Source organism: Dasypus novemcinctus, chromosome 28, assembly GCF_030445035.2.
Source record: "Dasypus novemcinctus isolate mDasNov1 chromosome 28, mDasNov1.1.hap2, whole genome shotgun sequence".
In the NCBI taxonomy this organism is placed as follows: Eukaryota; Metazoa; Chordata; class Mammalia; order Cingulata; family Dasypodidae; genus Dasypus; species Dasypus novemcinctus.
In genome coordinates this window covers 42,090,333-42,117,779 of record NC_080700.1, presented here as the reverse complement: position 1 = coordinate 42,117,779, position 27,447 = coordinate 42,090,333, and the positions used below count along the sequence as shown (strand labels likewise).

The 27,447-nt window shown below is 57.0% G+C and overlaps 1 protein-coding gene across 1 annotated transcript in view; it reads right to left on the bottom strand.

The window, feature by feature from the left end:
* Positions 1 to 244: 244 nt before the first annotated feature.
* The window catches only part of ZDHHC14 (zinc finger DHHC-type palmitoyltransferase 14), a 284,932-nt gene continuing 257,729 nt past the window's right edge, over positions 245 to 27,447 (bottom strand). The window contains exons 8-11 of the mRNA XM_058289671.1: positions 19,039 to 19,141; positions 17,698 to 17,807; positions 12,977 to 13,079; positions 245 to 1,552 (exon numbers count right to left, since the gene is read on the bottom strand). Coding sequence (XP_058145654.1) covers positions 1,160 to 1,552; positions 12,977 to 13,079; positions 17,698 to 17,807; positions 19,039 to 19,141 — 709 coding nt within the window. The 3' untranslated portion in view covers positions 245 to 1,159. The remainder of the gene's footprint in view (positions 1,553 to 12,976; positions 13,080 to 17,697; positions 17,808 to 19,038; positions 19,142 to 27,447) is intronic.

Sequence of the window (27,447 nt, the reverse complement as noted above, 5' to 3'; positions counted from 1 at the left end):
GCAAGGGGAGAACAAATGCCACCAAGACTGTCAAACGCCGAGGGCCAAAGGGAAAAACCCAAAGCCAAAACCAACTGAAAGTCGCTCTTTCCCTAAGACCTCGCGCCATGAACGCCCCGCAAGGCATAGCTTTGCTTTTCGGTGGCTCTTGCATTATTCCTTGCTAGGGACACTTTAGGACACTTCACAGGTCACCCGGCTGCTTTTGCTTTCCTTTAAGCCGTGAAGGAGCACTGCACGCAGGTGAGAAATAACAGAGGACGTCACTTTATTGGCTGTCCACGGGAAGTGTCATCACACGGGGAGGCGGCGGCTGGCGTGGCACACGCGCCTTAGCTCACCACCCAACAGCAGGTGAAACGGCGTCGGGAGGAGAAAACGCAGCGGCCCCCGAAGCGGCCGCACCGCCGGGCCACGTCCCCCGCAGCGGGATAAACCGCCCAGGGGCGACACGGCCCGTCCATCGGTCTCAGCGTGGCCGTGTCCTCCACCGAGACAGCACTTGGACGTTCACAACATTGTAAGAAAGCGGCACTTCCTTCTGGAAACCCGCACACCGTGGCACGCACTGCGGCGTGGCATGCAGATCCACAGCCGGGCGCCTCGGTCCCTTTCGGGTGACTTTTAATGAACAGGCGGAATACCAACCGTCCGTCTCAGACACGCGCGGCCTGCCACGGAAGCGCCGTTCGGGCTGGCCCCCGGGGCCGGGGACCCCGGGAGTGGCGTTGCCAGAGCAGCACGCGGGCAGCTCAGCGTCCGCGGGCCCCGGCGTCGAGCCCCCCCCCCCCCACCCTTCATATCCCAAAGGCCTGAAAAGGGCATCCTCTCTCCATTCTCTTGGCTCAGGGTGGTCACGGTGGGGAAAGAAAATTCAAAGAAAACAGAGCTGGGGCGCTTGGGTGGTGCCCAGCCGTGGCCATCAGGTGTGGACGTGGCAGTTGTCCCAGGCCCCAGGCTGTCCTCTCCAGGGGGTCTCTGGCCCCAGGCCCCAGGCTGTCCTCTCCAGGGGGTCTCTGGCCCCAGGCCCCAGGCTGTCCTCTCCACGGGGGCTTCGGCCCCAGGCTGTCCTCTCCACGGGGCGCAGTGCAGGCTGAGCCTCCGCCGTGCCCCCCATCTCTGCGCCAAGCGCCCGGCTGCCCAGGGCCGGGCCTGGGGGTCACACAGAGCTGAGCTTGACCAGCCCGCGCACCGAGTCCTCGTGCAGGGCATCCTGGCTGGCGAGGCCCAGCAGGTGCACGGTGCGGCTGTGCGCCAGGGGGCTGCCGGCCGCCAGCAGGCGGGGGGGCGAGGGCGCCTCCTCGGGCGTCAGGAACGGGGGGCCCCCGCACTCCTCCCGCAGGGGCACGAGGTCCGCCAGCGCGGGCTCGGCGCCGAGGCTGGGCGTGGAGGAGGGCGGCGTGGGCTGGCCCGGTGCCAGGCTGGCGCAGGGGGCGCCGGGCTTGGCGGGCGGGGGCAGCTCGTCGCCGGCCAGGCTGGGCTCGCTCTGCAGCAGCGGCGTGGCGGCCTGCAGGACGAACTTGGTGCTCTGCAGGCACTGGTCCTGGTCGCACTGCGCGGCGGGAGGAGGGGGGAGAAGAGAGAACTGGTTAGCGATCGCACCGCGGGCGGGAGGCCGGGGGCACGCGGGGAGCCACCTGCGCGGGGCCCCTCCCGGGGAGCGGCAGCGCCTGGCGTGCAAATGGCCGCTGCGTGCGAGGGAGCCGCGGGCCACCGCAGGGCCTTTGCACGGCCTCGGCCGCGGGGAGCAGGCCACCCAAGACGGCAAAAGGCTTCAGGCCCGGGCGGCCGTGGCCTGCAGGTGGAAAACCGTTTTACTCTGTTCCAGAAAACGCAGGCAGCAGGGGCCCCTGCTCTGCCAAGGCCCTGGAGCTGCCCTGCTGTGGTTTCCTCAGCTCTTACGGCCGCGACCTGAGCCGGCTACGCTGACTTTTCAGGCGCTGGAGGGAACGCCAGCTCCTTCCTTCTACCTGCTCTTGCACCCCACGGTGGCTCGATTCGCTGTTTCGACGCGCCCGCTTGCCCGAGAGAAGAGCGGAAGCCACGTATCCAGCGGACCCTTCTAGCCTTGCCAGCCCGTCCTTGAACGATGGGCAAGTTTCAGAACAGCGAGAAGGGGCTTTGAGGGGAGGCTGCATAGGAAACTCGGGGAGCCTCAGGAGCAGCTCTCCTGCGGGGCGCGGGGCTGGAGGAGCGCACCGCGGCCTTGAACGCAGGCCCCCGGGGAGTCTGTGCAGAAGTTCCTCCAACAGCCCTTCTCTTCCTCTTTACGAAGGGAGACCTGCTCAGGAAGCTTACAGGGTGGCGCCGGGATTCGAACCCGGGGTTGCGCGCCCGTGACCCTCTTCCCACCACCGCGCCACGTGACGTAGGCACTCGTCTTGGCCTGCCCCCCTCTTTTTCAGGACTCGAGAGCCGTGGCCCCGTGGCTTTGGGATTGAGCTACTTCAACCCCTCCTGCCACGTGGCCCCGGGAGCCTCCTCCCCCCTCTGGTCACAGAACGACCCACGTGACGTGGCCGTCGGGTTCCAGCCTCTTGGGCCTGCGCAGGCTCAGCCACGCGCAAGGAAGGAGAGCGGGTCGGTCTCGATGGGCGTGGAGGAGGAAGAGGAGACCTGGCTGATTAAACATTCTTCAGTCGGCAACCCACCCAGGCTTTTTTTTAGATTTTATTCATTCATTCATTCATTCATTTTTTATATTTTATTTCTGTCCACCCCCCCCAGCATTGTCAGCTCTCTGTCCATTCACTGTGTCCACTTGCATTCTTGTCTGTGGCACCAGGAATCTGTGTTTCTTTTTGTTGCGTCATCTTGCTGTGTCAGCTCTCTGTGTGTGCGGCGCCATTCCTGGGCAGGCTGCGCTTTTTTCGCGCTGGGCGGCTCTCCTTACGGGGCGCACTCCTTGAGTGCATCAAGGATGCGCGGGGGACCCCCCTGCATGGCACGACACTCCTTGCGCGCATCAGCACGGCACATGGGCCAGCTCCACACGGGTCAGGAGGCCCTGGGTTTGAACCTTGGACCTCCCGTGTGGTAGGCGGGCGCCCTATCCATTGAGCTAAGTCCGCTTCCCCCGCCCAGGCTTTGAGCATCTTGTGATTCGCCAAGACCGTTCCGTGACAACCACCGGCCGGTGTCCCCGCTGCAGCCAGCTGGGCTTCTGCCACGCGTCCGTGTCCCGCAGCCCAGCAGGCCCTGAGCGGGCCGCCCTGGTTCTCCAAGAGGAGTCACCCCATTTTCCACCCTCCCTTCTGGAGGCCCCACTCCTGCTAACACCTCCTGCCACGCAAGACCCCAAGCTCCCAGCGGCGACAAAACTGCAGTTAGGTCTGCTCGGCTCTGCTGACCCGAGGGAGCCTTTTCTACTGGAGGCCAGCTGGCCAAGTCTGACCTGGGCGTCGGCCCACGTACCTGCACCCCACGGAGGAGGTTTCCCAGGCACAGGGGAAGAAGGGGACCCGGGCTGGCTCTCCCCGCTCTCGTCGCTCCTCCACTGCCCTTTCCTGACCACTCCCCTCCCCCCACGAGCTACAGCCCATGGGCCGCACCAGAATTTTCTGGGCAGAAGCGGCCGTCAACATCTGCCCATCAGTGCCCGGCAGGCGTGGTCCGCGTGTGGCCGGCGCCTTCCGAGGCGGGGAGCTGCAAACACGGCTTTGTGGCCTGGGAACCAAGAGCGCAGGGCTCAGAGCGTCTTTACGGGGACGCTACGAAGCTGCCACTTCAGCCCCCCTTCCAAGGCCCTGTTCCTGCCGTGCTGGTTTTCCTTACAGGGTCCCCCAAACTGCGTACGGTTCTGCCCCCCCACCTGCACCTGCTCCGGCACCTACCATGGCCCGTGGCCACAGCCAAACCCAGGACCTGCTGGGAACCCTAAGCAGCTCTGCACCCGGCCACGCTGGGCACAACCGAGGCGAGGGCTCTTCTCAAGCTTCCCAGAGACTTAAATACCGGAAAGAAAAACTGGACCTAAACTAGTTAATTGAAAAGAAAATCTAGAAGTCACTGCCGATTTGGACCTTGGTTTGCCTGACGGTCGAGCACCTTTTCTACTAGATTTGTTGAACCGATTAAACATGATTCACCCCAAGTTTAGCTGCAGCTATTACTGATTAACCCACCCGGTGCCCACTCCCACCTCTGCAGCTCACCGGGGCCATGCACCCAATCCCTCCTGGGTGCCCTGACTGTGAAAAGGGCGTGCCACCTGCAGACGGACCTCTGCCCCGAAGTCCAGGCCCACGTGTGGCACACAGACAGGCTTCCCGACAGGGCATCTACCACGTGCTCTCCTGTGGGCCTTAAAGCAATGGCTCTAGATCCTGGAAGGTGTAACTCTCATGCTAGTAGCTTTGCCTGTTTTGGGCATCTTAGAAGAAAAAATCAGACAGTGAAAGATTTGGGAAGATTTTCCTTTAAAAAAAAAAAAAGGTGGCTCAAGCAGTTGAGCTCCTGCTTCCCACATGGGAGGTCCTGGGTTCGGTTCCTGGTGCCTCGTAAAAAAACAAAACAAAAAGCCGATGACGAGCAAAACAAACGAAGAAACCTACGCAGCAGCTCCAGGCTGGGGAAATGGCTGGTGCTTTTGGATGACGGTGGGAGCCGCCTGGTGAGCTACATCCTTGCACCTCTTTTTTTTTTTTTAATTTTTAAAATTATTGTTACTATTTTGGAGGTACCGGGGGTTGAGCCCTCGTACGTGGGAAGCAGGCGCGCAGTCCCTGAGCGACACCCGCTCCCCAGCGCCTCTTCTTTTTTAACTTGGCTTCTAAGTCTCACTTGCCCATTTCTCGTTGATGTTTCTCATTTTTTTTCCTCCCAGGCCTCATCGAGTCTCTCGTCCTTTCCCCCGCTCCGTCCATCCCTTTCTTCAGTTCCCTCCCACTTCTTTTATCCCTCCTTCTTCTTTTCCCGCCCGCCTTGAATTTCCTCTTACCTTGTTTTTAAACTCCCCACCCTGCTTTCTGACTTTTTCTTCCATGTCCCTTCCAGCTTCAACCAGTAGAAGGAGCCATTGCCGCGCACTTTTTTCTCCCGCCACTAGGCGGCAGTGCTTGCACGCCCGCGCCCTGGGGCTTAGCTAGCTAGTTACATAACATTAAGGAAAAAACAAATAAGAACCAGCTATTTCAAAGCTACTACAAACAATAAATTGGGAGGATCGCTCATGTTTTCATTCCAAAACAAACCTTTAAGACTTCATATTGGTCAAATATTAGGTTGAACTGTATGAAACTGCCATTTTTTTAAGAAGTCACCAACTGGCCACCTGCCGAATCCTAATAGAATAGAAGCTTACTCTCCAGTAAAAGCATCTATGAAAAGACCTTTCTGCTGGCAGCATCGAAATAATTCTGTCTGGGAGGGCCGAACCATTTGCTGTAGCTGCAATATGTCGCCGTGACCGATAATTTACTGCCCAAATGGAACGGTGGCATTTAACTGGCAAACAAACTTGTGGCTTCAGAAGTTCTGCTATCACACGCATTATTCCTTCATGCCCTAATTTAAAAGCACCACAGAGATCATTTACTTTTTGTTGCTGCAGATTTTCAAATAAAATGGCTCATGGTGGAATACATTTTCCTTTATCCCGGCTGACTTCTTATCCGGAATAAACCGAATGTGCAGATTAAATGTTAGGCATTTCCTAGATGGTCTGTACCCAAATGAAGAATAAAATTCTTTCTTTTGCCCCAATTCTGTCAAAAATGTTTGAGTCAGGCATGGTTTATTTCTGTCTGGCTGTCAGGGCCCTGTTCTGAGGTTTCATGAATGTTCATCTACATTTATAGAAGCACCACAATCTTCTAAAACCCACTTAAAACATAGCTTGAGGTTAGCAGGAGCGCTTTCTTTTATTTAACATTATCACTGCTAAAATTATTTTTTCGAGTATATCTGATTTTTCAGACTTATGCATGGAGGGCTTGTCTGCAACACTAGTTCAATAAATCATACGCCTGCTAGGTTTAGTCCTGTTTGGATACTGGATTAGGTGGATTTAAAATATTAGGTTAAGTGAATAGAGTAAGGGCTTCTCTTTTAAAAAAAAATCCCAACAACTATGTCCTAAGTTACCATCTTTGGGACCATGACCCCAAAAGATCTTTGCAGCTACACAAACGTAAACATCAGCTGTGACTTAATGCTTTAGGGACTTAAATCATTCGACAGTTAGATGAGAGTCACATAATGAAAACTGGACCTCGACTGGCAATGCAAGTGCATACACACATTTCCACACACAGTGCTTTGGTGGTGTGCAATGATAAAAGCCAATAATGAGGAAAATAGGAACAGCGAAAATATACTGCTCAGCTAGCCCGGGGGTGCCTGCACGTAATTCTAGCGCGGCCCCTCAGGCTTTCGTAAGTACCAGCGAGAAAGACTGTGCCTGGGGTTACATGTGCCATTTTAATGTGTTCGATGTCAATTCATTACTTCCATATCATTTCTTCTTCAGGAATTTGCGGTGGAGGGAAGAGCAGGTGGGCACCCCCAATTTAGTGAGATGGCAAATTAGTGTTGAATTGGACCATCTTTGAGATATTAGATAAGAACTCAGTGTTTACTTTGATTCTAGTTCTCTATTAATATTGACCTAATTTTGTTGTCCTGTACTATCAGGATGTTTAGGTCTTAAAAAAACCTCTAGCTCTAATATCTAAAATACAGCATATTTCGCCGGGAGTATTTCCCCCATGATTCAGGAAGCACCTTCCTGATCTGAACACTGGGTCTAAAATAACCAGGCAGGTGTCTCTTTGATCAGAGACACTTGGGACCCCTTTCCCACCACCTGACGTGCCTCTGAGGCTGAACACTGAGGGCGGTGCTATATCTAAAGCTCCCAAGATGCTCTCCCTTCCCGGGAAGCACCGGATGTGGTTTTAGGTCAGAGATCATGCCTCATGGCCGGCTCACTGTTCCTGTAGGGGGATGGGTACAAAAAGGTGGGTCCGGGGTGAGTGACCACAGTAGCTACAGCACGGCGTCTAGAGAGGGAGCCAAAGTGCCACCTAGCAGGAGCGGCAGGTAGCTGAAGCAGGGTCAGTCTTCCCTTTGTAAACAATGATAAACCGGCCAAAATGTGCAAGGCAAATGTTTGCCAGCACACAAGACCCCAACCCCCGGGAGAAGGGGAACTCACCCGGCAAGCCTCGGGACTGCCCGGCTCTTTGCTTGGGGAAGATTTCCAAAGCCCAGCACAGAGCTGGGGTGTCCGAGGAGAGGAGTCCTGCCAGCTGAGGAAGGAGAGCAGAGCTCGAGCGAGCTGCAACAGCTGGACCCTGCAGGAGGGGCGCGGGAGAAGGGGGAGCTGTGCAGGGAAGGGGGTCGGAGGGCCCTCGGGGGGGTCTGTGGCTGAGGACTGAGCTGTGCTAAGTGAGCCCAAAGCCCGAGGCTTATCAGAGCAGCCACACCGGGGCCGACAGGCACAGAGGCGTGGAGGGACGAGGACGTGGAGCTGGAAGACATTTATCTCGTTAACACCTCCAACAGCTTAATGTCCCTACTGCCCACAAAGACCCCCGGGAGGCTGCGCCACAGGAGAAGGAACGTGACCCAAGACCCTTTTGAGACCCCCCTACCAAGCCTAAAGCCAAGCCTTAAGCAGATGGGCAGGGGAGCAGAACCGGGAGGCTGAGCTCTTTCAAATTAGAGAAGCCCGGGAAACATCTTGCAATTTCCACAAATCTGTACTAACAAATACAGTACCAAGCCCAGACAAGTTCAACGTGTCTCAGCTGAAACAAGAATCAATACTCTTCAGAGGAAGATAACAGAATCCAGAGTCTCTACAATGCATTATCTCCAAAGTCCAGGATTCAATTAAAAAATCAATAAAAATACACGCACACACACAAAGGAAAATGTGATCCACAGTCAAGGAAAAAAGTGACCAGTAGACATTTTCTAACTGCATGGAGGGAGGGGACACCACCTGGCACAGCTCACTGGGCTGTTGACGGGACAGAGCAGCGCCTGCACAGTGGGGAGTGCACTGGCAGGGGCCCCCCATGATGACACGACAGGGTTGGGGGGCTTGCAACAGCTCAGCCTGCAGGGTGGGGCCTGCTGTCTTTACCAGCCCTGGGTGCTTGCCACCCGCTTCCTGGGTGGGCAGGATGGGTGCCCCAGCCCACCTTCTGGGCCTCGTCTGTCCCGTGGGCCACACAGAACACATCTCACCCCTCTCCCCCTGAGCACCTTCAGAGCCTGCCTCTCCTGCAGATTTTCTGTTAGGCTAACTGGGGCCCCCCAGCAGCGGTGGGGGCCGTGGCACCGGAAGGCTTTAAGCAGGGTACAGACCGGCTTTCCCACAGCTGCGGCAGCAACGGGGGGCGGGAAGGCACGGGGTTCCAAGGCAGTGGGAAGCTTCTGTTCTGCTTTTGAATTTAGCCGTCTGTGGGATTCTCACTGACTTTGTAATTAGTAAAGATTCCTACGTAGTTGTAGGTGCACTTGGGAATTCTCATGAAGTGAGAAAACCTTAACCTACAAATCACTTGCAAAAAGGAATGAAAATTCCATGAGTGCCAAACTTACCAAGCAACTGACGAGGCTGACGAGGTATTCCTGTGTTTTGTTAGTACTGAACATTTATTCGTTCTGATTTTGCAATTTTCTTTTCATATTTCAGAGCCTATACATTTTTTTCTAGATCTTAAAAATGGTCCTTTCCCTTGAAAAGCTCAGAGGCGCTTTGCCAACAGTGTCTAGTGAAGAAAAGCCCTAATTTCCAGTCTTTTGGTCCTGGATTCACTTTATTCTACTGAGGCGATTTCCCCATGAAGCCACTTTGCCATCTCACTGCAACAAAGAGAGCCCCTTCTACCCAGCCCCTAGTTCCACACTCAGACCGGAGCCTTCTGAAGCTGATATTCAAGAACCTTCTAGGGGAGTGGATGTGGCTCGTGCAGTTGAGCACCCGCCTCCCACAGGGGAGGTCTCAGGTTCAGTCCCTGGTGCCTCCTAAAAACGAAAAAACAAAGGACATGCACACAAGTGAAAAACCAACTCAGGGGAGCCAATGTGACTCAGTGGTTGAGCTCTGGCCTCCCACATACAAGGTCCTGGGTTCAAACCCTGATCCCGGTAGCTGAAAAAAAATTAAAGAACTTTCTACGAGGGAGTCCCTGTGAGGAGCACTTTCTTTCACATATATTCAGTTGAATAACAGACACTGTTAACAGGCCTTAGTGATCGCCATCGATTCCAAGCACAGACCAGGGAGGAGAAGATTATCATCTTCCTTAGGCTCCTCATCCTGGGTAGAGCACTCCGATGCCGATTTGCAGAGCTTGCCCTTCAGCTACTTTCTGGAACTATCATGTTCTATTATCCTCACTCTTTCCAACGAGACCAAGACACTGGATCTGACTCAGCCTCTGCAGGGGCAGTGGGGAGAGATTAGGAAAATAGAACCAACGCTGATTCCAAACATCTTGCAGATCGGAACGTGAAATTGGATTAAGATGTCAGATGTCAAAGTTGAGCAAATCTCTTTTTCTTTTTTAAGGGCCACAGTGACGGATCGTTGTAGGATACCTAAAGGCATCGCTTGGCATCTCCGCTCCTGCACAGTGCTCTCCTACCAACCAGTCCTTCCTTCCCTGAGCCTGCCTGGCAGCTCCCACCCCCAAACCCGCGTGCCCCAAATGGAAACCGGCCTCCTGCCACCTTGCGCCTCCACCTGCACTTCCCGCTGCTGAGTTATGTGACCCTCCACTGAGCCGAAAGGCCGGGAGGCAGCCAGATTCCCCGCTCCCAAACCTCCACGTCCCATCCTGCAGCTTCCGCTCGCCGAGCCTTCCGGGGGCGTGCTGGCTACCCCCTTGGTCCCGGGGACTCCTGCACGGGCCTCCTTCCAACTTCCCCACCCCCGCAGTCCCTGGGCTCCTCCACCGCTGCCAGCCTGAGCTACATCTGGCCACCTGTGTGTCTGTGCGGAACCAAATCCAAGCCGTGCCAGGCACCGGCCCTCGGTCGTCTGGCTCTCCCGCTCCTGCACCTGCTCTGCGGTGAGCGCTGGCGAGGCCGGGCGCTTGCTGCCCCCACAGCAGGTGCACCTGCACCGTCCCTCCTGTGGCTGCCTGGAGACTCGCGTGCCTTCTCTTGAACACTCGGCTCAGACGTCATCTCCAGGAAACGCAGCGCCCCTTCTTAAAGTACCCACGGCCCCCCAGCCTGGCACATCCCAGCACACGCTGCGGGAATTCTCTCTCTATTTGCTTCTCTGAATAGACAAGCCTGAGTTGAGCCAAGTCGACCAAAGGTGTTTCGAGATCAAAGAAGCCTTTGTGCCAAAGCAAAAAATAATTCAAAATTATTACACTGGATGGCAGTGTCCAGAGACTTTGAAGGAGATGGTTGGCAACCCCAGCTGCCTATTAAAATCACTTCCAGCACCATCTGCGGTGCCAATGCGCAGCCCGGGGCTGAGCACCCCTGGGTGCAGGACGCTCGCACCTCGGCCCCGGAGGAAAGGCCCATGGTGGAGGGTCCCTTGCCGGCGTCAGGTGGAAACCAGACATGCTCCAGGCTCGAGAGCAGCTTGGCGGCGGGGGGCTGTGGGATCCGCAGCGCCGAGGGCCCCCCTGCCGCCTTAACCACCTGCCGGCAGGTGCATCGTGGGTGCTCAGGAAACCAAATCGATGAATGACGCCCCATTCCGCTCACCTAAAGCGCTGCTGAATTAGCGAAGGACGCCCCATTCTGTTTCACCTAAAGCACAGCTGAGTTAATGAATGACTTCTTCCATTTCACCTAAAGCACTGCTGAATTAGTGAAAGACGTCCATTCCTGCTGAATTAACGACGGCGCCCCCTTCTGTTTCACCTGAAGCACTGCTGAATTAGTGAATGGCGTCCATTCCATTTCACCTAAGTGCTGCCGAATTAATGAATGATGCCCCATTCCATTTTGACCTAAAGCTCAGTTGAATTAATGAATGATGCCCCCTTCCATTTCACTTAAAGCACTGCTGAATTAATGAATAATGCCTTATTTCTGCTGAATTAATGACTGGCGCCCCCTTCCGTTTCACCTAAAGTGCTGCTGTATTAATGAATGAAGTCTCATTCTTGCTGAATTAATGATGGCGCCCCCTTCCGTTTGATCTAAAGCACTGCTGAATTAATGATGGCGCCCCATTCTGTGTCACCTAAAGCGCAGCTGAATTAATGAATGACTTCCCCTTCCGTTTCACCTGAAGCCCTGCTGAAGTAGTGAATGGCGCCCATTCCTGCTGAATTAACGATGGCGCCCCCTTCCGTTGCACCCGAAGCCCTGGCTCCTGGCGGGCCCCGGCTCACGCTCCGATCCTAGAGGAAGCTCCGCCCGGGGGCCAGGGCAACCCCGACAGGAGGCCCCTGGTCCGCCCAGGACAATCACCGCCGTGGGCTCATCTCACGGACGAGCCGCTGCGCCTCTGCTCCCGGGCCGGCCCCCCCAGCCCTGTCTCCCGAGTGCCGCCCCGGCACACAGTAGGGACTCACCCAGGAGGTGCTGACAGAGCGGGAGGCGTCCACCAGCGGCCACTCACCCACCCGAATGGCGTCACCACGTGCCGCGGCCAGAATCCCGGTAAACTGCTTCCGGAGAGCGGGAGACGGCTATAGGCGCAGAAGCCCCCCGTTCCAGGACCCCCAGCGAGTGGCAGCAGCTGCGACATGGCCAGCCTCGCTTTTATTTTATTTCCCCTCCCCCCCGCCCTGCTGTTTTCGCTGTGTCCATTCGCGTGTGATCTTCTGCATCTATTTCTCTTTTTGTCTTCTGTTCTCATCTTTCTCCTCTAGGATTCACCGGGATTTGATCCTGGGGACCTCTGATGGGGAGAGAGGCTCCCTGTTAATTGCACCACCTCAGTTCCTGGTCTCTGCTGCGCTTCACCTTGACTGTCCCCTTCGTCTCTCTTTTGTCGTGTCATCATCTTGCTGCGTGACGCACTTGTGCGGGCACTGGTTGACCATGAGGGCACTCATGTGGGCATTCGGCTCGCCGCATGGACACTGGCTCTCTGCGCAGGCACGCTTTCTCTTTTTCACCAGGAGTCCCCAGGGATCGAACCCGGGTCCTCCCACGTGGTAGGCAGAAGCCCTGTCCCTTGGGCCACGTCCGCTTCCCCATCCTTGCTTTTAAAGAAAGCAGAACCACGAGACGGCGTGTCGCTGCTGCCCACAAACAGGCAGACCCACGAGGCCAGCAGGGAAACCCCAGCGTGGCCCGAGTCCACTTCCAAGGCCGCAGCGCAGCTGTGGGGACACCGCGCAACGAAGCCCCTTCCTCGCTGCGGGCAGTTAGAGCAGCGGGCTCGAGACTGGCCTTGCAGGGCCCCGGGTCCCTGTCACCCCCAGCCCGCCGAAAGCAGGGCCGCCGCCTTCGTGTCTTGCAAGCTTGCGGCAGGTGTGTCAGCCGAAGAGAGCAACCAGGAAGCGGAACTGGGGAGGGCCAAGTGTTCCCAATAAAGAGAGGCGTGACGGGCAGGGCTGGGCCAGCTGGGGTTTCCTGTGTCCCCCCCACAAACTGGAAACGAGGCCCGTCCACACGTCCCCATTCTTTCCAGGGATCCTCTCGGAGGGACCATCGGCCGGCTCTGCGGCACCTGCTTGAAACCTGGCACTGAGGGGACCGGCCCCCTGGGAGCTTGTGACCCGCCGCGCGCGTGGACAGCAGGGGTCAGTATGCGTTGAGGCCGGGGCGCGGATGGGGACCTGGGAGTCCTGGCCCTGGAAGGGCTGGCGTTCCGCCCCAGCGCGCCGCGAAGACCCTGAGCGCCTGGACCTGCCCCGCGGGGGCTGCGCACGCCGCGCCCAGGCCTCCGGGTCCAGTGGCCGCGGCCTCCGCAGACACGTCATCGCCCCTCGGGCCTCGTCTCGGGGGAGCGTCCCGGCGGGTGGGCTTGTCACCGCGTCAACGCGCCCCCGGGCGGAAGGGGTGCCCCCCGCCACCCCCCGCAGCAGCGCCCTACCATGTTGCTCTGCGACTGGGTGGCCCCGTACGTGGTGATGCCGTTGGCGGGCGCCGCGGGCCGCGGCGTGTCCGGCTGGACGTACCCTCTTCTGTCGATCAGGCTGCGAGAGAAGACGACACGGGAGGAGTGAGCGGCGCGCCCCGGCGCCCTCTTCCTGCGCGGCCCCCACCCCGGGGCAGGGGCCACCGGTGCCCGCCACCCCCCACCCCGGAAAAGGCCCGTCGCCCCTGCGCGCCCACCAGCGCCCTGCCTGCCGCTGCCCCAGACCCCGGCGCCTCCCACCTGCTCCCCACTGCTGGCCTCGCCCCAGGGACCCCTGCACCAGGCCTGCCCATGCGGCCAGCTGGGGCGTGCCCAGGCCCCCAGCTCCCCCCTACCCCTTCCCCCATCCCCCCACTTTTTCCCCCTCCCCCTTCCCCCTCCCCTGCACCAGGGTCCCCGACCACCCAGGCCTGCCCACGCGGGCAGCTGGGGCACACACCCAGGCCCCCACCTCCTTCCAGCAGACGCCGCCCACGCACCCTCCCGGGCCTGCGCCTCGCCCAGTCTGTCCCCGGCTGTTTGCACATGATGGGTGCTCCAGGGAACCTGCACTTGGCCGTGGGTTCATTCGTTCAGTAAACGCCCTGAGCGCCTACTATGCATGCCTGTACTGCCAGCAAATGCCCCCTGAGCGCCTACTATGTGCACCTGTACTGCCAGTAAATGCCCCCGAGTGCCTACTATGTGCACCTGAACTGCCAGCAAACGCCCTGAGCGCCTACTATGTGCACCTGTACTGCCAGCAAACGCCCTGAGTGCCTACTATGTGCACCTGTACTACAAATGCTCCCTGAGCACCTACTCTGCACCTGTACTGCCAGCAAATGCCCTGAGCACCTACTATGTGCACCTGTACTGCCAGCAAATGTCCCTGAGTGCCTACTATGTGCACCTGTACTGCCAGCAAATGCCCCCTGAGTGCCTACTATATGCACCTGTGCTACCAGTAAATGCACCAAGTGCTTACTATGCATGCCTGTACTGCCAGCAAATGCCCTGAGCACCTACTGTGTGTGCATGTACTGCCAGCAAATGGCCCAGAGCGCCTATTATACGCACATGTACTGCCAGCAAATGTCCTGAGCACCTACTGAGTGTGCATGTACTGCCAGCAAAACAGCCCAGAGCGCCTATTATGCGCACATGTACTGCCAGCAAACGGCCTGAGCACCTACTGAGTGTGCATGTACTGCCAGCAAAACAGCCCAGAGCGCCTATTATGCGCACATGTACTGCCAGCAAACGCCCTGAGCACCTACTGTGTGTGCATGTACTGCCAGCAAACGGCCCAGAGCGCCTATTATGCACACATGTACTGCCAGCAAAGGCTCTGAGTGCCTACTGTGTGTGCATGTCCCCCCAGGCCCTGCAGACACGGGAACGAGTGCTAGCGCCCTTCTGGGCACGCCCGTGGGGCAGCGTCGCTTTCCTTCCCCTCCACTGTCCACTCTTCACGGCAGGGGGGCTGAAGGTGGCAGAATAAGTAACAGGAGAAAAAGCCGCCCCGGGCAGGGGGCTGCCCCGGGGGCTGCGGAGGGGCAGCCAACACCACCGCGCTCTGGCACACACGCGGGGCCCACCGGGACCAGCGGGCAAGACTGGACCCTTCCGTGGGCCCCCCACTCGGGAGCTGGGGGGCAGGGCCGGCTGGGGGCGGGTGCGACGCGCGGGCTGCCCCTCGTGGGCCGAGCAGCCGGGGTGGGGGCGAGCGCTACCTTTCATGAGCCCACCCGACACCCAGGGACTCAGACGGCGCCCGGCGCCCTTTCTCAAGAGACAGAAGTTGAGGGGTGCACTGGAGACCCCAAGCCTCTCACTGGCCCCCAGGGGCTCCAAAGCCCCGCGCCCTCTGGCCGCCCTTGCGCAGTGCCCCTCTCGCCCTCCTCTGCCTGGGGCAGCTCCTTGGGCCCTGGCACAAGCTGTCCTGACGGTCAAAACTCTCCTCCTCCCACACCTCCTGTCCCCATATCCCTACTCTTCCTTTGAAATAGATGCCACTTCCTCCAGGAAGTCCTCCCAGGTGGTCCCCTGCACCCCGACCGCCCTGGTCACGGCCTCTAACCCCTGCCCCCACTCGGCCTTGCCCACTGACGGGTCGGCCCGTGGACTGCAGGCTCACTCAGCCCGTCCCAGCCTGCGGCACGGAGCTGGCCACGGAGAGTGTGCCCCCTGGGCCATGGCCACGCTAGGCCGCAGGCTGGACCGCCCCACGGCCAGAGCAGGGCCTGACGCTGCGCGCCTGGGGGGCTTCTGGCTTTCACTGTTCACCCTCCCGCCACCTGCACTAGGACCCCCGGCCCCTGGCCATTGGCGCCCCATTGCCGCCCACACCCCCATGGACACCGCGAAGTGGGGGCTCTGCCTGCAGGGCGCACGGGCTCTCGTGGGGACATGCAGGCTCACGCCCCATCCCCACGCCCCGTCTACGGACACGCAGAGCTCCTGACCCGACAGGGGACGGCAGGGCCTGGGTGCAGGGGGCAGGGCTGGGGGTTCGGCTCTGCCGGGTCCACCGCGCGACGGCGAAGAGCTGACATGCTCCAGGATCTCCGCGTCCGAAGGAACTGGGATCTGGAAACAAATCCAGCCCCACAGCCAGTGCAACCCCGTCGTGGAAGAAATAATTTCTCCTGCAGCAAGATCTAATCTATCGAGAACATAAAAGCAGCGCCAGGCACGAGGCGAGGACCAAGGAACAAGACAAGATCTGCCCAAACCTGAGTCCTTGGAATGCCCTTCCTGGACTCAAATGTAGGTTCCAGACACGGGAAGCAAGGCCTGCCGAGTTCCATTTTGCCTCTCACACTCTTCCGAGGCCCCTAAGCCTCAATTTTATGGCCTCTGACCCCCACTACCCACAAATAAACACATCCCAGTAGGAAACACAAAGCTGAAAAAAACCCAGTGTCTCCTGAGCGCTTTTCCAGCCTAAAGAGGAATCCCGGTCACTCTGGAGCCCTCTTCTGAGAGGGGTGGCACCTGCTCAGGCACCTGACTGTCCTGGCCCCTCGTTCCCAGGATCCGTGCCTGCCCCTCCCCGCCAGGCCATCCTCAGGGGAGGCCTCTGGGAGCCCCCGAGTCCCCGACACCTTCAGTGTCCAATCACCCACTGCTGGAGGTGAACACGCGTGGACGATTCCAAGGAACAAGAATATGTCCCAGTGAATAAACTGAGCATCTCGCGAGCACACAAGGGCGAGGGCTGGTCACGGGCACCCATGGGCACTGTGGGCCCCCCTTGGAGACAATCCCAGGGGATTCCAGGTTTCTCTCCTTTGAACATTTGGAGACCAAAAGGGAGGACGTGGTCGTGGCCTGGACATGCCTTCTAGAGAGCGATCTGCCTGCTCAGTGAATGTCTGCTGATGTTGATGAGCAAGTACTCATCCGTTGGAAACATACAGGTGTGACTTAGAGTCAAAAGTTGACTAAGCCCCTCTCAATCTAGAGGTGGAGTGGACATCACCATCCCAGGGTCCACAGGATGGAGGAATAGAGTATGGATTAGAGTGGACTTACTGATATTCTACTCTGGAACTATTGTGATTAGTAATAGAAGAAATTGTAGCATTGATGTGGAGAAAGTGGTCACAGTAACTGCTGAGGGTAGGGAGAGGGAAGAAGAGAGGTGAGGTGGGGGCACTTTCAGGACTTGGAGTTGTCCTGGGTGGTGCTGCAGGGACAGATGTTGGACATTGTGTGTCCTGCCATGGCCCACTGGGTGGACTGGGGGAGAGTGTAGACTACAGTGTAAGCCACTGTCCATGTGGTGCAGCAGTGCTCCAAAATGTAGTCACCAGGTGCAGTGAATGTGCGGCGATGATGAAAGAGGTTGTTGATGTGGGAGGAGTGGGGTGAGGGGGTGGGGGTATATGGGGACCTCTTATATTTTCAGAATGTAACATTTATAAAAAAAGAGAGGAAAAAAAATGGACTGTGTTTTGCGCTTGTACCGTGCGGGCTCGCGGCAGCGTACCCAAAGTCACGGACGCCGGTTCTGAGGCCTGAATTCTGCGTTGCTGCATCTGCTAGCAGAGGGATCACGGGCTTGCTATTTAGCCTCGGTTTCCTCATCTGTGCACTGGGGCACAACAGTGCTTACCTCGTGTGTTTTAAGAAGTTAATGCACGGAAGGCACTTAGCCTCTAACACCCCAGCTCGATGAGGGCCGTGATCACCATCATCACACTGTCACCACCGCCCGAGTTGCGTCCGCCCCAGGCCCTCTCCCCTGAACTGCCGCAGCACTCGCCTTCCGCACAGCCCAGCTCTTGGCCCCGATTCCCGTACATCTTCCAGCTGCCTCGTCCTGGCTCCCTTGCTATTTGAACCGCAGCTCTCTGCTCGTGACGGACGCTCAACAGCACCCAGTAATTAGTAGGGCCACAGGCTCCTGTTTCCTATTTTGATCCTTAGATTTTTCCCACACTTGACTCTAAGTCAGTCGAGAAACAAAGGAGCACCCAGGCACAACTCAGGAGGCAGAGCTCAGCTCTGTCTGTCCTCCCAGCCGTGCCTCCGTGGCGGGGCGGGGGGCTGAGCAGGCAGTCACCCGGAGTCGGACCGGTCCCAGCAGGTGGCGGGCACAGTGTCCTACCTGTGAGGGCCCGTGTGACACAGCTCGGGGTCCACTCCCCAGGTCTGTTAAAGGACAGGATACTTTTCCTAAACCTTACCTTGGAGAGATGGGCCCGCAGAGGGCAGCACAGCAATTGGTGAAGATATTTCCGTAGCTGTAGGGATTGTAATTTTCTTTACCTCTTTTGTTTGACCAAGATCCTTTAATCTGAAAGAAAAGGGCAGTCAATAACAGACACTCTTTTTATCTTTTTATCACGCTCAGAGTTGAGGCGAGCCGGACCACGAAGGGAGCATAAAGGCAAATAACGGTCCCTCGTTTCCTCAGCAGGAGAGACTGTGAGATATTTTTTCTTATGGAAGCCTGCCATTTATCCCCAACTCGGAAATATTTAGCCCCCAAACAGCAGGTTAAATTAGGGCTTAGAAGGGAAGATTCTCTGGGATCCGTAATCTCTCATTTCTACTACACTGTATGAAAGTCACCTCAGAGAAGCCAGGAGAGATTTTTTTCTTCCATATTTGCATTTTGTACCCTAAATACTAATTAAATGATTGATAGCTGAAAAAGATTATGGGGCTCCCCTGCTTCTAGAGTGTAAGAATCCGGCCTCAGAGTGCTGCCAAAATAGCCTTTATGCAGATTCCAGTATCCCCAGCAACCGAACACAAACGGCTGCAGTCATCTTCTCTCGTGTGCCTCAGCATGGCCATTTTCTCAAGTCTGACTGCTCCCGGGGCACTTAATCTATGTACTGACGGGAACTTTGGTCAAAAACTAAGTATCGGAGCCAACGTGGCTCAGCGGCTGAGCCCCAGCTTCCCACATACGAGGTCCCAGGTTCAATCCCCGGTCCCTCAAAAAAAAAAAGAAAAAACCAAAAAACTAAGTATTAAGAGCAAAGAGGACCAAACTCATTAAGAAACATTTGCTGACATCATGCACCATGTTTTTCTATGCCCCTGTCCATCTGCATTAAGTCCAGGCAGATAAACTCGGGTAAAACGTGACATTTTGGGATGGGGCGATCTCCAAATATTAAGTGGAGCTCCTAAATGGGAAAGGTAGACTCCGGCTCACTCAGTCACGTCAGCCTGCCGTGGTCTACTCATAACTCACAAACCTATTTTTATAATATATATATTTTTTATTGTCTTTTTAAAAAAGATACCTAGATCACATGCAAAAAACTATTTTTAAAAGACTAGAACCTTCTCCCAGGGCTTGGAAATGGTGTCCCTCGGCCCATCTTAGCGTCTAACTCAAAGACAATGTAGAGATCCCCAAGGCAGAACGACGTCCAGAGACGTGGAAACGTTTCTCCCGCACCTTCTCTGTCCCCAGAGGGCCCCGCCTGGAATGGGGGGCTTGGGTGGGCCCGGCCCGCCTCCCCCCTCTGCCCTCCGTCGCAGGCACCCGCCCCCACCCCGGAACTCACGTCCTCGTTGGTCGTCTGGTTGGAGCTGATGAGGTACGTGTGGAAGCCCGAGAGGCCCACGATGGACCAGACGGAGAAGAAGCACACCACGGCTTCCAGCACGGTGCACGGGGTCAAGGAGGCCAACGACGAGGGCGGGGGGCTCCGGAGCCTCCCCCCGCGTAGTGTCACCCGTCCCCGCGGGCACCTCGCCCCCCGCCCCCGTGCCCGGCTGCCCTCGCGTCCCCCTCGGCCTCTCGGCTCCTGCAGGACCTCGGCCACCTGCCCCCGGGGCTGCCAGGAGGCGTCCGCGGGCCCCCCTGGACCTTGCTCCTGTATTTTCTTAGAGTTGCCAGCTCCTTGGACCGGCCCCCTGCTTGGCTGGCACCTTCTCCCGGTGGCTCATCTTCCCAGGCAAACACGGGAGGCGAGCGGGCAGCCGGTCAGGCCTTCCGCGAGAGGAAGGGCTCCCATGGATGTCACCTCAGTCCAGACTCAGACTCCGGCTCTGAGTCCTGAGCGCTGTGGAAACGACAGGTCTCCCCCCGGCGGGACGACGAGGCTGGACTGAATCCGCACATGTGCAGGGCTGAGGCCGGCTGCAGCCCAGCGGAGCGGATCCACTGGCCTCTCTCTCCCCTGACATGCTTCGCCCACCACGAAGGACCCCCCTCCTAGGGGGACCCTGTGCCTTCCACCTCACCAGCCCCTCCTGCAGGGGGACAGCCTCCCGGAAGCACCTGCTAGGGCTCTGGGTCTCGGAACCCTCGGTGTGGCTTGGAGCCTGGCATCAGGGAGAGAGGTGTTGGTATCTAGGGCACCTTTTCCCACTCGCCAATCCCCACCCCAAAGCCCAAACGGAGAAGCCTAAACTCTCACCGGACATCGGGCGAGAGGACGTGGAGGGTTCACAAGACGCAACCAAAGGAGAGTGCGCTGAGCATTCATCGGCAGACGAGACGAATCAGCCGGGAGGGTGGCAATTTGAAAAGACCAGAGAATTTTTTTCTGTCCTACAAATGTTTATAAAATTCTATTTACAGGATACAGATGTTTCTTAGGGAAATTTTTCAGCACAGAGCTGGGAACTCAAATATACATCACGCATCCTCCGTCAATAAATTACAGGTGGGGGAAAAGAGTCGGCGATGACGGAAGCCATGGCTCACGCTGTGTACTTCACCACTGGATCCGCTCAGGATGGGACATCATTCCTCTTTTCACTAGAGAACTGAATCAACTGCCCAGTGCAGCCCCATACTCTGCCACATCCTTATTAGCTAGTGACACTGCCGGGTCCACGAGCGGCCCCCGAAACAAGGAAAACGAATGGCTCTTGCCCCTCTGCTTGCTTCCAACATCAGGATAAACCGCCCGAGCTGCTCTCGGCTTTACTTTTCTAAAGCTTGAACTCCTAGACATTGCAAACTTGGACAAGTCCATCCCACCGCTCCCCACCCCAGAAAGGAAATTTCTGGAGAAGAAGGCCCCTCTGCCAAATGGCCAAGACAAAGCTGTCCTGAGAAGGAAGAGTTTTCAAGACGTCCAATCTCCAGAGTGGCCAGCAGGCCCCGTCCATGCGGCGTGGACACCCCTCGTGGAGAAAGAAGGGGACAGAAGAGAAGAGGAGCTACAGCTCTTGTGAAGAGGGAAACGAAGGTGACGTTTTGGCACAGGGGAGAAGGAGGGATGGGAGTGGGAGCCAATTGAGGAGAGAGACTCAGGGAAGCCGAGCCAAAGTCCTGCCAGCTGGGACCAGCTCGTCCCCTCCCGGGGCTGCCAGGTGGGTGAGGGGGCTGGTGGGAGGGTGTGTGCACAGGGGCCAGGAGGCGGTGGTCCAGGGGCCCAGGCGGGCTCCGTGCTCATCCCCTCCCTTCCCTGACATGAGGGAGGACAAGCTGTCTGCGTGGATTCCAGGGGACGTTAAGAGCTCACCCGGGCGCCATTCCGGGGTCCACAGGATGGAGGAATAGAGTATGGATTACAGTGGACTTACTGATATTCTATTCATGAACTATTGTGATTAGTAATCAAAGAAATTGTAGCATTGATGTGGAGAAGGTGGCCATGGTGGCTGCTGGGGGTAGGGAGTGGGAGGAAGAGATGAGATGTGGGGGCATTTTCAGGACTTAGAGTTGTCCTGGGTGGTGCTGCAGGGACAGTTGCTGGACATTGTATGTCCTCCCATGGCCCACTGAGTGGACCGGGAAAGAGTGTAAACTGTAATGTGGACCATTGACCATGAGGTGCAGCAGTGCTCAGAGTGTATTTGTCAAGTGCAATGAATGTCCCATGAGGAGGTTGTTGTTGTGGGAGGAGTTGGGTGGGGGGGTATGTGGGGACCTCATATTTTTTGAATGTAACATTAAAAAAATAAAGACAAAACAAATATTACTACCAAAAAAAAAAAAGAGCTCACCAGGGTGAAGACTACAAGGAAAACTGGGTTGAGAGGGAGAGGGCACTGGCAACGAGCTTGCCGGAAAGGAAAGATGAGGTGAGACATCCCCGAGGGGGCGACACGGCGAGCGGATCCAGAAGGGCCCCGGTGGAAAAGAGAACAAGGCACAGAACCAAAGGCTCGTTTGCCCAGTAACAGAGGAAGAGCTGAACTTAGGTCCCACGAAGACCGACGCGGTACCCAAGTTTAGGAGCCACGCGGCGTGGCGGTGAGTCAAGCTACACGTAACAATTTATGTGAGGCACGTAAAATCGCAGCCTTTAAAGGAGCGTCAGTTGATTTTCCCAAGCGGCTTACAGCGATTGCCCCCAGGACGGGCACTGTTGCCAGGGAACGCGGGGCTTTGGTTTTTTTAAGATTTATTTATTTCCCCCCTTCCCCTCCTCCCGCCCTGCTGTTTTTGCTGCCTGTGTTGTCTTCTCTTCTCATTTTCTCTCCTCTAGGATTCACCAGGATTCGATCCTGGGGACCTCTGATGGGGAGAGAGGTTCCCTGTCACTTGTGCCACCTTAGTTCCTGGTCTCTGCTGTGCTTCACCTTGACTCTCCCCTTCGTCTCTCTTTTGTTGCATCGTCGTCTTGCTGCGTGACTCACTCGTGCGGGCACTGGCTCACCACGTGGGACTCACTCACCACACAAACTTCCTCTTCTCCTTTTTCACCAGGGGGTCCCAGGGCCTCCCATATTGTAGGTGGAAGCCCTATCACTTGAGCCACTTTTTTGAGACCAGGAGAAGTCCAAAGCCAAGGTGTCATCAAGACAACACTTCCTCCCGGAGGACGCGGCGCTCTGGGGCAGCTGCCGGAGGTCCTTGGTCCTGGCTCCCCTGCCGCCTGGCGATGCCCATGGCGGCTCCTGGCTCTTCCCCTTTGATGAGGTATCATCTTGCCGCATGACTCACTTGCGCGGGGCACTAGCTCACCACATGGGCACTCGTGCAGGCACTGGCTCACCACGTGGGCACTGGCTTGCCGCACGGGCACTGGCTCACCACGCGGGCACTGGCTCGCTGCACAGGCACTGGCTCGCCGCACGGGCACTGGCTCACCACGTGGGCACTGGCTCGCCGCACGGGCACTGGCTCACTACGTGGGCACTGGCTCGCCGCACGGGCACTGGCTCACCACGTGGGCACTGGCTCGCCGCACGGGCACTGGCTCACCACGTGGGCACTGGCTCGCCGCATGGGCACGCTTTCTCTTCTTCTTTTTCACCAGAAGGCCCCAGGGATTGAACCCGGGTCCTCCCATGTGGTAGGCGGAGGCCCAATCACTCGAGCCACATCTGCTTCCCTGAACAAGGAATTTTGAAGGTTCCCAGCAACAAGAAGAGGTGCCACTCTCTCTGTGAATAGCTCCTGAGCTTGGGAAGAATGTTATAAGGCGCAGAACGCAGGTCCTGTTAGGTGACCGCTGTGCCAAGATGACATGAACTCCAAGCGGGTGTCCAAGCAGCCGCTCTCTCCTCCCACGCGCAGCCGACACGGCTCCCTTACGTCTCCAGGAACAGCCTCGTCGGCCTGCAGGTCGGACCCATTTCCCAGGGCTTTCCGGGGACTAGCTCGCGTAAGCCCCGGAGCGCCCGTGGGACGTGCGCAGTCTCAGCCTCGGAGGTACCCCCGCCTGAGGACCCTTCCCCAGCAACGTGCCCCCTCCTCTAGTTACTCTCCAGAGGTCAGGCTGCCCGCCGTGTTCCTGCCAAGTGCCCACTGCAGACACTACTGGATCTTCAGCGTTTGTATGTGTTTCACGAGCATCTACTCTTGGACTAGAATTCCCGGGCTCCAGGGTGGACCGGGGTGAAGGCCAGGGCCCTGCCCCGCTCCTGCCGCCCGTCCGAGCACCTGCAGAAGAGCCCGTCGGGCTGCCCCATGTCACGCGTCTCCTCGTGGGCCCCGGCCGGGCCCCGGCGAGGCCGAATGAATTCTTGCTCCGCTCAGGTGGCTGCCTCGGGAGAGAACTGAGCCTGAAGAATGCTGGTGCGTGAAGCGTGAGAAAGTGTTGGTCATCGTTTCTTTTTTTGTCTGCAAATTCCAGGAAAAGAGGCGGCTCTCACTTACAGGAAGGCCGACGGAAGAGCGGATGCCAGCAGTATTTCCCTCGTCTCCAGAGAGAGCGACGACCTCTGCGTGCGGTGGTGGGAGATATCTGGGCTCAGGAATGTGCCGGCGTGTTTCCCTCCTCAACTAGATGAACTTGGCCTCCTTAGCCAGAGGGAGGAAAACGCGCTCGCAACTGTCACTTGAGCGCTCACCCAGCGGGGTCGGCGACTGCCAGGACAGGTGCTCCGAGCACGAGTCACCCGTGGCACCAAGATGGGATCCTCTGACCGCTGCCTTCCAGTTTCTCAGTCCTCCTCCCTGCCCGCCTACCAGGCAATACAGGAGTAGAGTTGTCGCAAATTCATCTAGGAAGTCACCATGATTCCAATCACAGTCCTAAGAGGAGTTTTTTTAAATGGAATTTGAAATAGGGACTCTAAAATTCATCAAGAAGAGAAAAGAGCAGGTAAGACATCTGAGAAAGAACCATCATCATGGGGGCGGTGAGGGCGGAGAAGACTTTTCCAGGAAACGAAACCGTGCGATGACACAACTCATGGGACCACAGGATAAAGAAGGCGTTACAAGACGGGGGAAGAATCGGCTCCCGTCTGCCAGGTATGGCCTGCAGACCCCGAGGCCTCCTTAGGCCCTCTCCACGGATCCCCTGGGTCGAAAGCAAACCTTATTCAGCCAATTCTCCCTTGTTCTCTCCGTTGAGCTGTGTGGTGATGTCATCACTTGACGCTCACGGGATGTGAGGTTGTGCACTCCTGCGTTTGGCATTTTTCTCACTTGTCATTTCGAACATGATAAATATCAATAGATAGAATCTACATAAACAAAGGTTCTTAGGGGTTCTCAGTGATTATCAAGAGTATAAAGGGGTCCTGAGGCCAGAACTTGGGAACCACTGTAACAGACTATACAGTAAGTGGTCCTGGGGTAGCTCATTAAACATTTGGGAAAAATAAAGTTAGAGCTATAGCTCATACCCCACACATAAAATATGTTACAGATAAAACTATTGGGCCAGCCTTAAAGAGGAAAATAAAGGAGATATTTGTCAGGTTTATAAATTGATTTCATTGAAAAAATAAACATTTCTGTACAAAAAAAGGAAAGTGAAAAGGTAAGTGATAGAGGAGTGGGTGTAGCTCAGTGGTTGAGCACCTGCTTGCCATGTACAAGGTCCTGGGTTCAATCCTTGATATCTCCAAAAAAACAGTAAGTGACAGATTGAGAAGAAAAATATTGGCAAAAGGAATTTAAAAGCGTATTATTGAGAATGCTAAGAAATAAACAAACAATGACACCTTGTGATTGGAAAAAAAAGGGCCAACAAAGATGAAAAGACGTGCCACCTATTATCCAGAAAATGGAAATTAAAACAATGAAATGGTTCTCCCCCATCAAATCGGCAAAAATCACCAGACTGATGAAACACAGTGTTGGTGAGAGGGAGGGGAAATGGGAGACTGAGCGGGTGCCATCTCTTTGGAGGACAACTTGGCATGCCTGTCGACATTGGGAATATGCGTCACTTTCAAGTTAGCAATTCCCCATCTACTTGTCAATCCTAGAGAAATACTAATATTTGTGCATCAAGAGATATTTACAAGAAAATCTCTACTTCACTTTTTGAGAAGTTAAAAAAAATGAAATCTAATTATCCATCAATAATAGTGTCTATACTCTGGATTACTATAAAGTAGTTTTAACAAAAAGAGTAAGGGAGATCTATAGGCTGGCATGGCAATGGCTCCAGGAAATATTCAAAAATCAAACTGGAAAACAATGTGTAGAGTATGATCCTTTTTAGGTACAACCTAAACTCTTAGTCATCTGAGAGGGCACACGAAAACTGACCAGCACGGTGGAGAAAGACGGAAGAAGAGCTTTTCCTTTTTACTCTTACCTTTCTATTTGACACTTTTTTTTACAATGAGAACATGTTCCTATATTCCCTGGTTCCTTTCCAAAGCCAAACAAGCTTCCTCCCCACCCGGTGACCTCACGAGATGCAGCCTGACGCTTCTTTTTCCCGAGACTCCCCCCATCAGACTGGTCAGGTGGGGGAGAAGACATCTCCTTCCCTGGGTGGAGAGAGGCGCTGGTAGTTAGGAGGCAGGATGGAGCTCCGGAACATTCTCGAATGTCAACTAAAAGACCCAGGATGGGCAGGCTGTGGAAGCCGCCCATCAGCGAGGCCTGGGACCAGCCCCAGCCATCAGCAAATCCCACTAAAACGAACGACACATGCTGGCCTTGGTGCTTGCAAACGCGTGTGCCTGGCAGCAGATGCCAGCCGGGCTAAAAAGGCTTCTGTCCAAAGCCTCCACCCACGGACCGCCAATTACCACTTGATTTACCAACCGCTGAAAATCCTTTTCATTTTGGGAAAATAATAAAACACTAAGGCATGATTAAAAAGGACTGTAATCCCTTTAATTGGGCCCGAATGTGCGTTCAGGGGAAACGATTATCGCCAGGAGTTCCCCAACCAGAGTCTTCTAAACGGCGCTGGTGGCCGCCGCGCGATTCGCACCCGAAGCCGGTAGGAAACGGGAGCCGCGGGGACCGGCCAGCCATGCCTGTATAGCCCGGGAGCTCTAACGTCCCCACCGCGAGGCGCAGGTAGCTTTATCTTCCGTCCACATTCCACGCAGGTAACTCAACGGGGATCCTGAAGGTTCTCGAGGCTGTGGGCGGCTCCCGTCTGACCTTTTAGGGTCTTAACACATTTGACGTGGAACTCGTGATCCCCCCCGAAACCACCGCTGCGTCTCTGCTGCGCCCCTCAGGGTGGGCTCTGCCCCTCCTCCCTGGCCCCCCCTCACTGGTCCCCCTGGGGGTCTCCCCCGCTGGCTGTCCTCCCTCCTGGGCCTGCCCTCCTGACGCTTCCTAGGACACTCCACTGTTCCCTGCTGCGAGACCAATAGTCTAAGAAGGCGCCATGCTGCTCACCTGCCAGAGGGCTCACCTGGCTCCCAGGGGTCCCGGGGAAGCACGCCCACCGCTTCACTGGGATTCCGCGCACCGTGACCCCGGCTTCCCACGCTGTGCATCGGACCCCAACGCCAGGGTTGAGCTGTCCTGGCAGGCCGCCCCCTTTCCATGGAGGGCCGAGGCGCCGGGCGTACCTGTGCTCACACAGGCCCACCTGTCCCCACGGCGGGCCGAGGCACCCAACGTTCCTGCGCCCACACGGGCCCACCCATCCCTGTGGCGGCCGAGGCGCCGGGCGTACCTGTGCTCACACAGGCCCACCTGTCCCCACGGCGGGCCGAGGCACCCAACGTTCCTGCGCCCACACGGGGCCACCTCTTTCCGCAGTGGGCTGAGGCACCGCGATACCTGCTCTCACACAGGGCCACCTGTCCCACGGCGGGCTGACGTGCTGCGTGTACCTGCGCCCACGCAGGGCCATCCACGCGCACAACCGCCCGGCATGCCATGAGTCTGTAGGGCGCATACACCTGTGCGCACCTGCGCGCCCCTCTGCCTGGGGAGGAGTGGGGGTGCTGCTAAAGCCCCTCCAGCCCCATGTGCCTCCACACCTTCCCGCATGCCCAGAGGGACGCGTCCTCCCCCTTGGATGCCCCTGCCCCCTCCCCACGTGCGGAGTCTTTTCTGGGGCACTTGAGGCTCCCCTGCCCCCCAGATCCCCGCACGGGCAGGGGAGCGCTGAAGGGCAGACACGGGTGCACCTGTGCTCCGCTCTGCCACCCCTCCCAGGGCAGCCCCCTCCCGCTGACCACACTTGGACAGGCGGGTGGCCCCTCTCGACTCTGCCAGCTTTGCTGGACCCTGCTGGGCGCGTGCCAGGGGCCCAGTCAGCCGTTTTTGGAGAAGACTCTCCACTGTGCCTCGTCCTAGGGAAGGCCAGGAGGGTCCAGAGCCTGGCGCGGCCACCCCTGGACCCCCG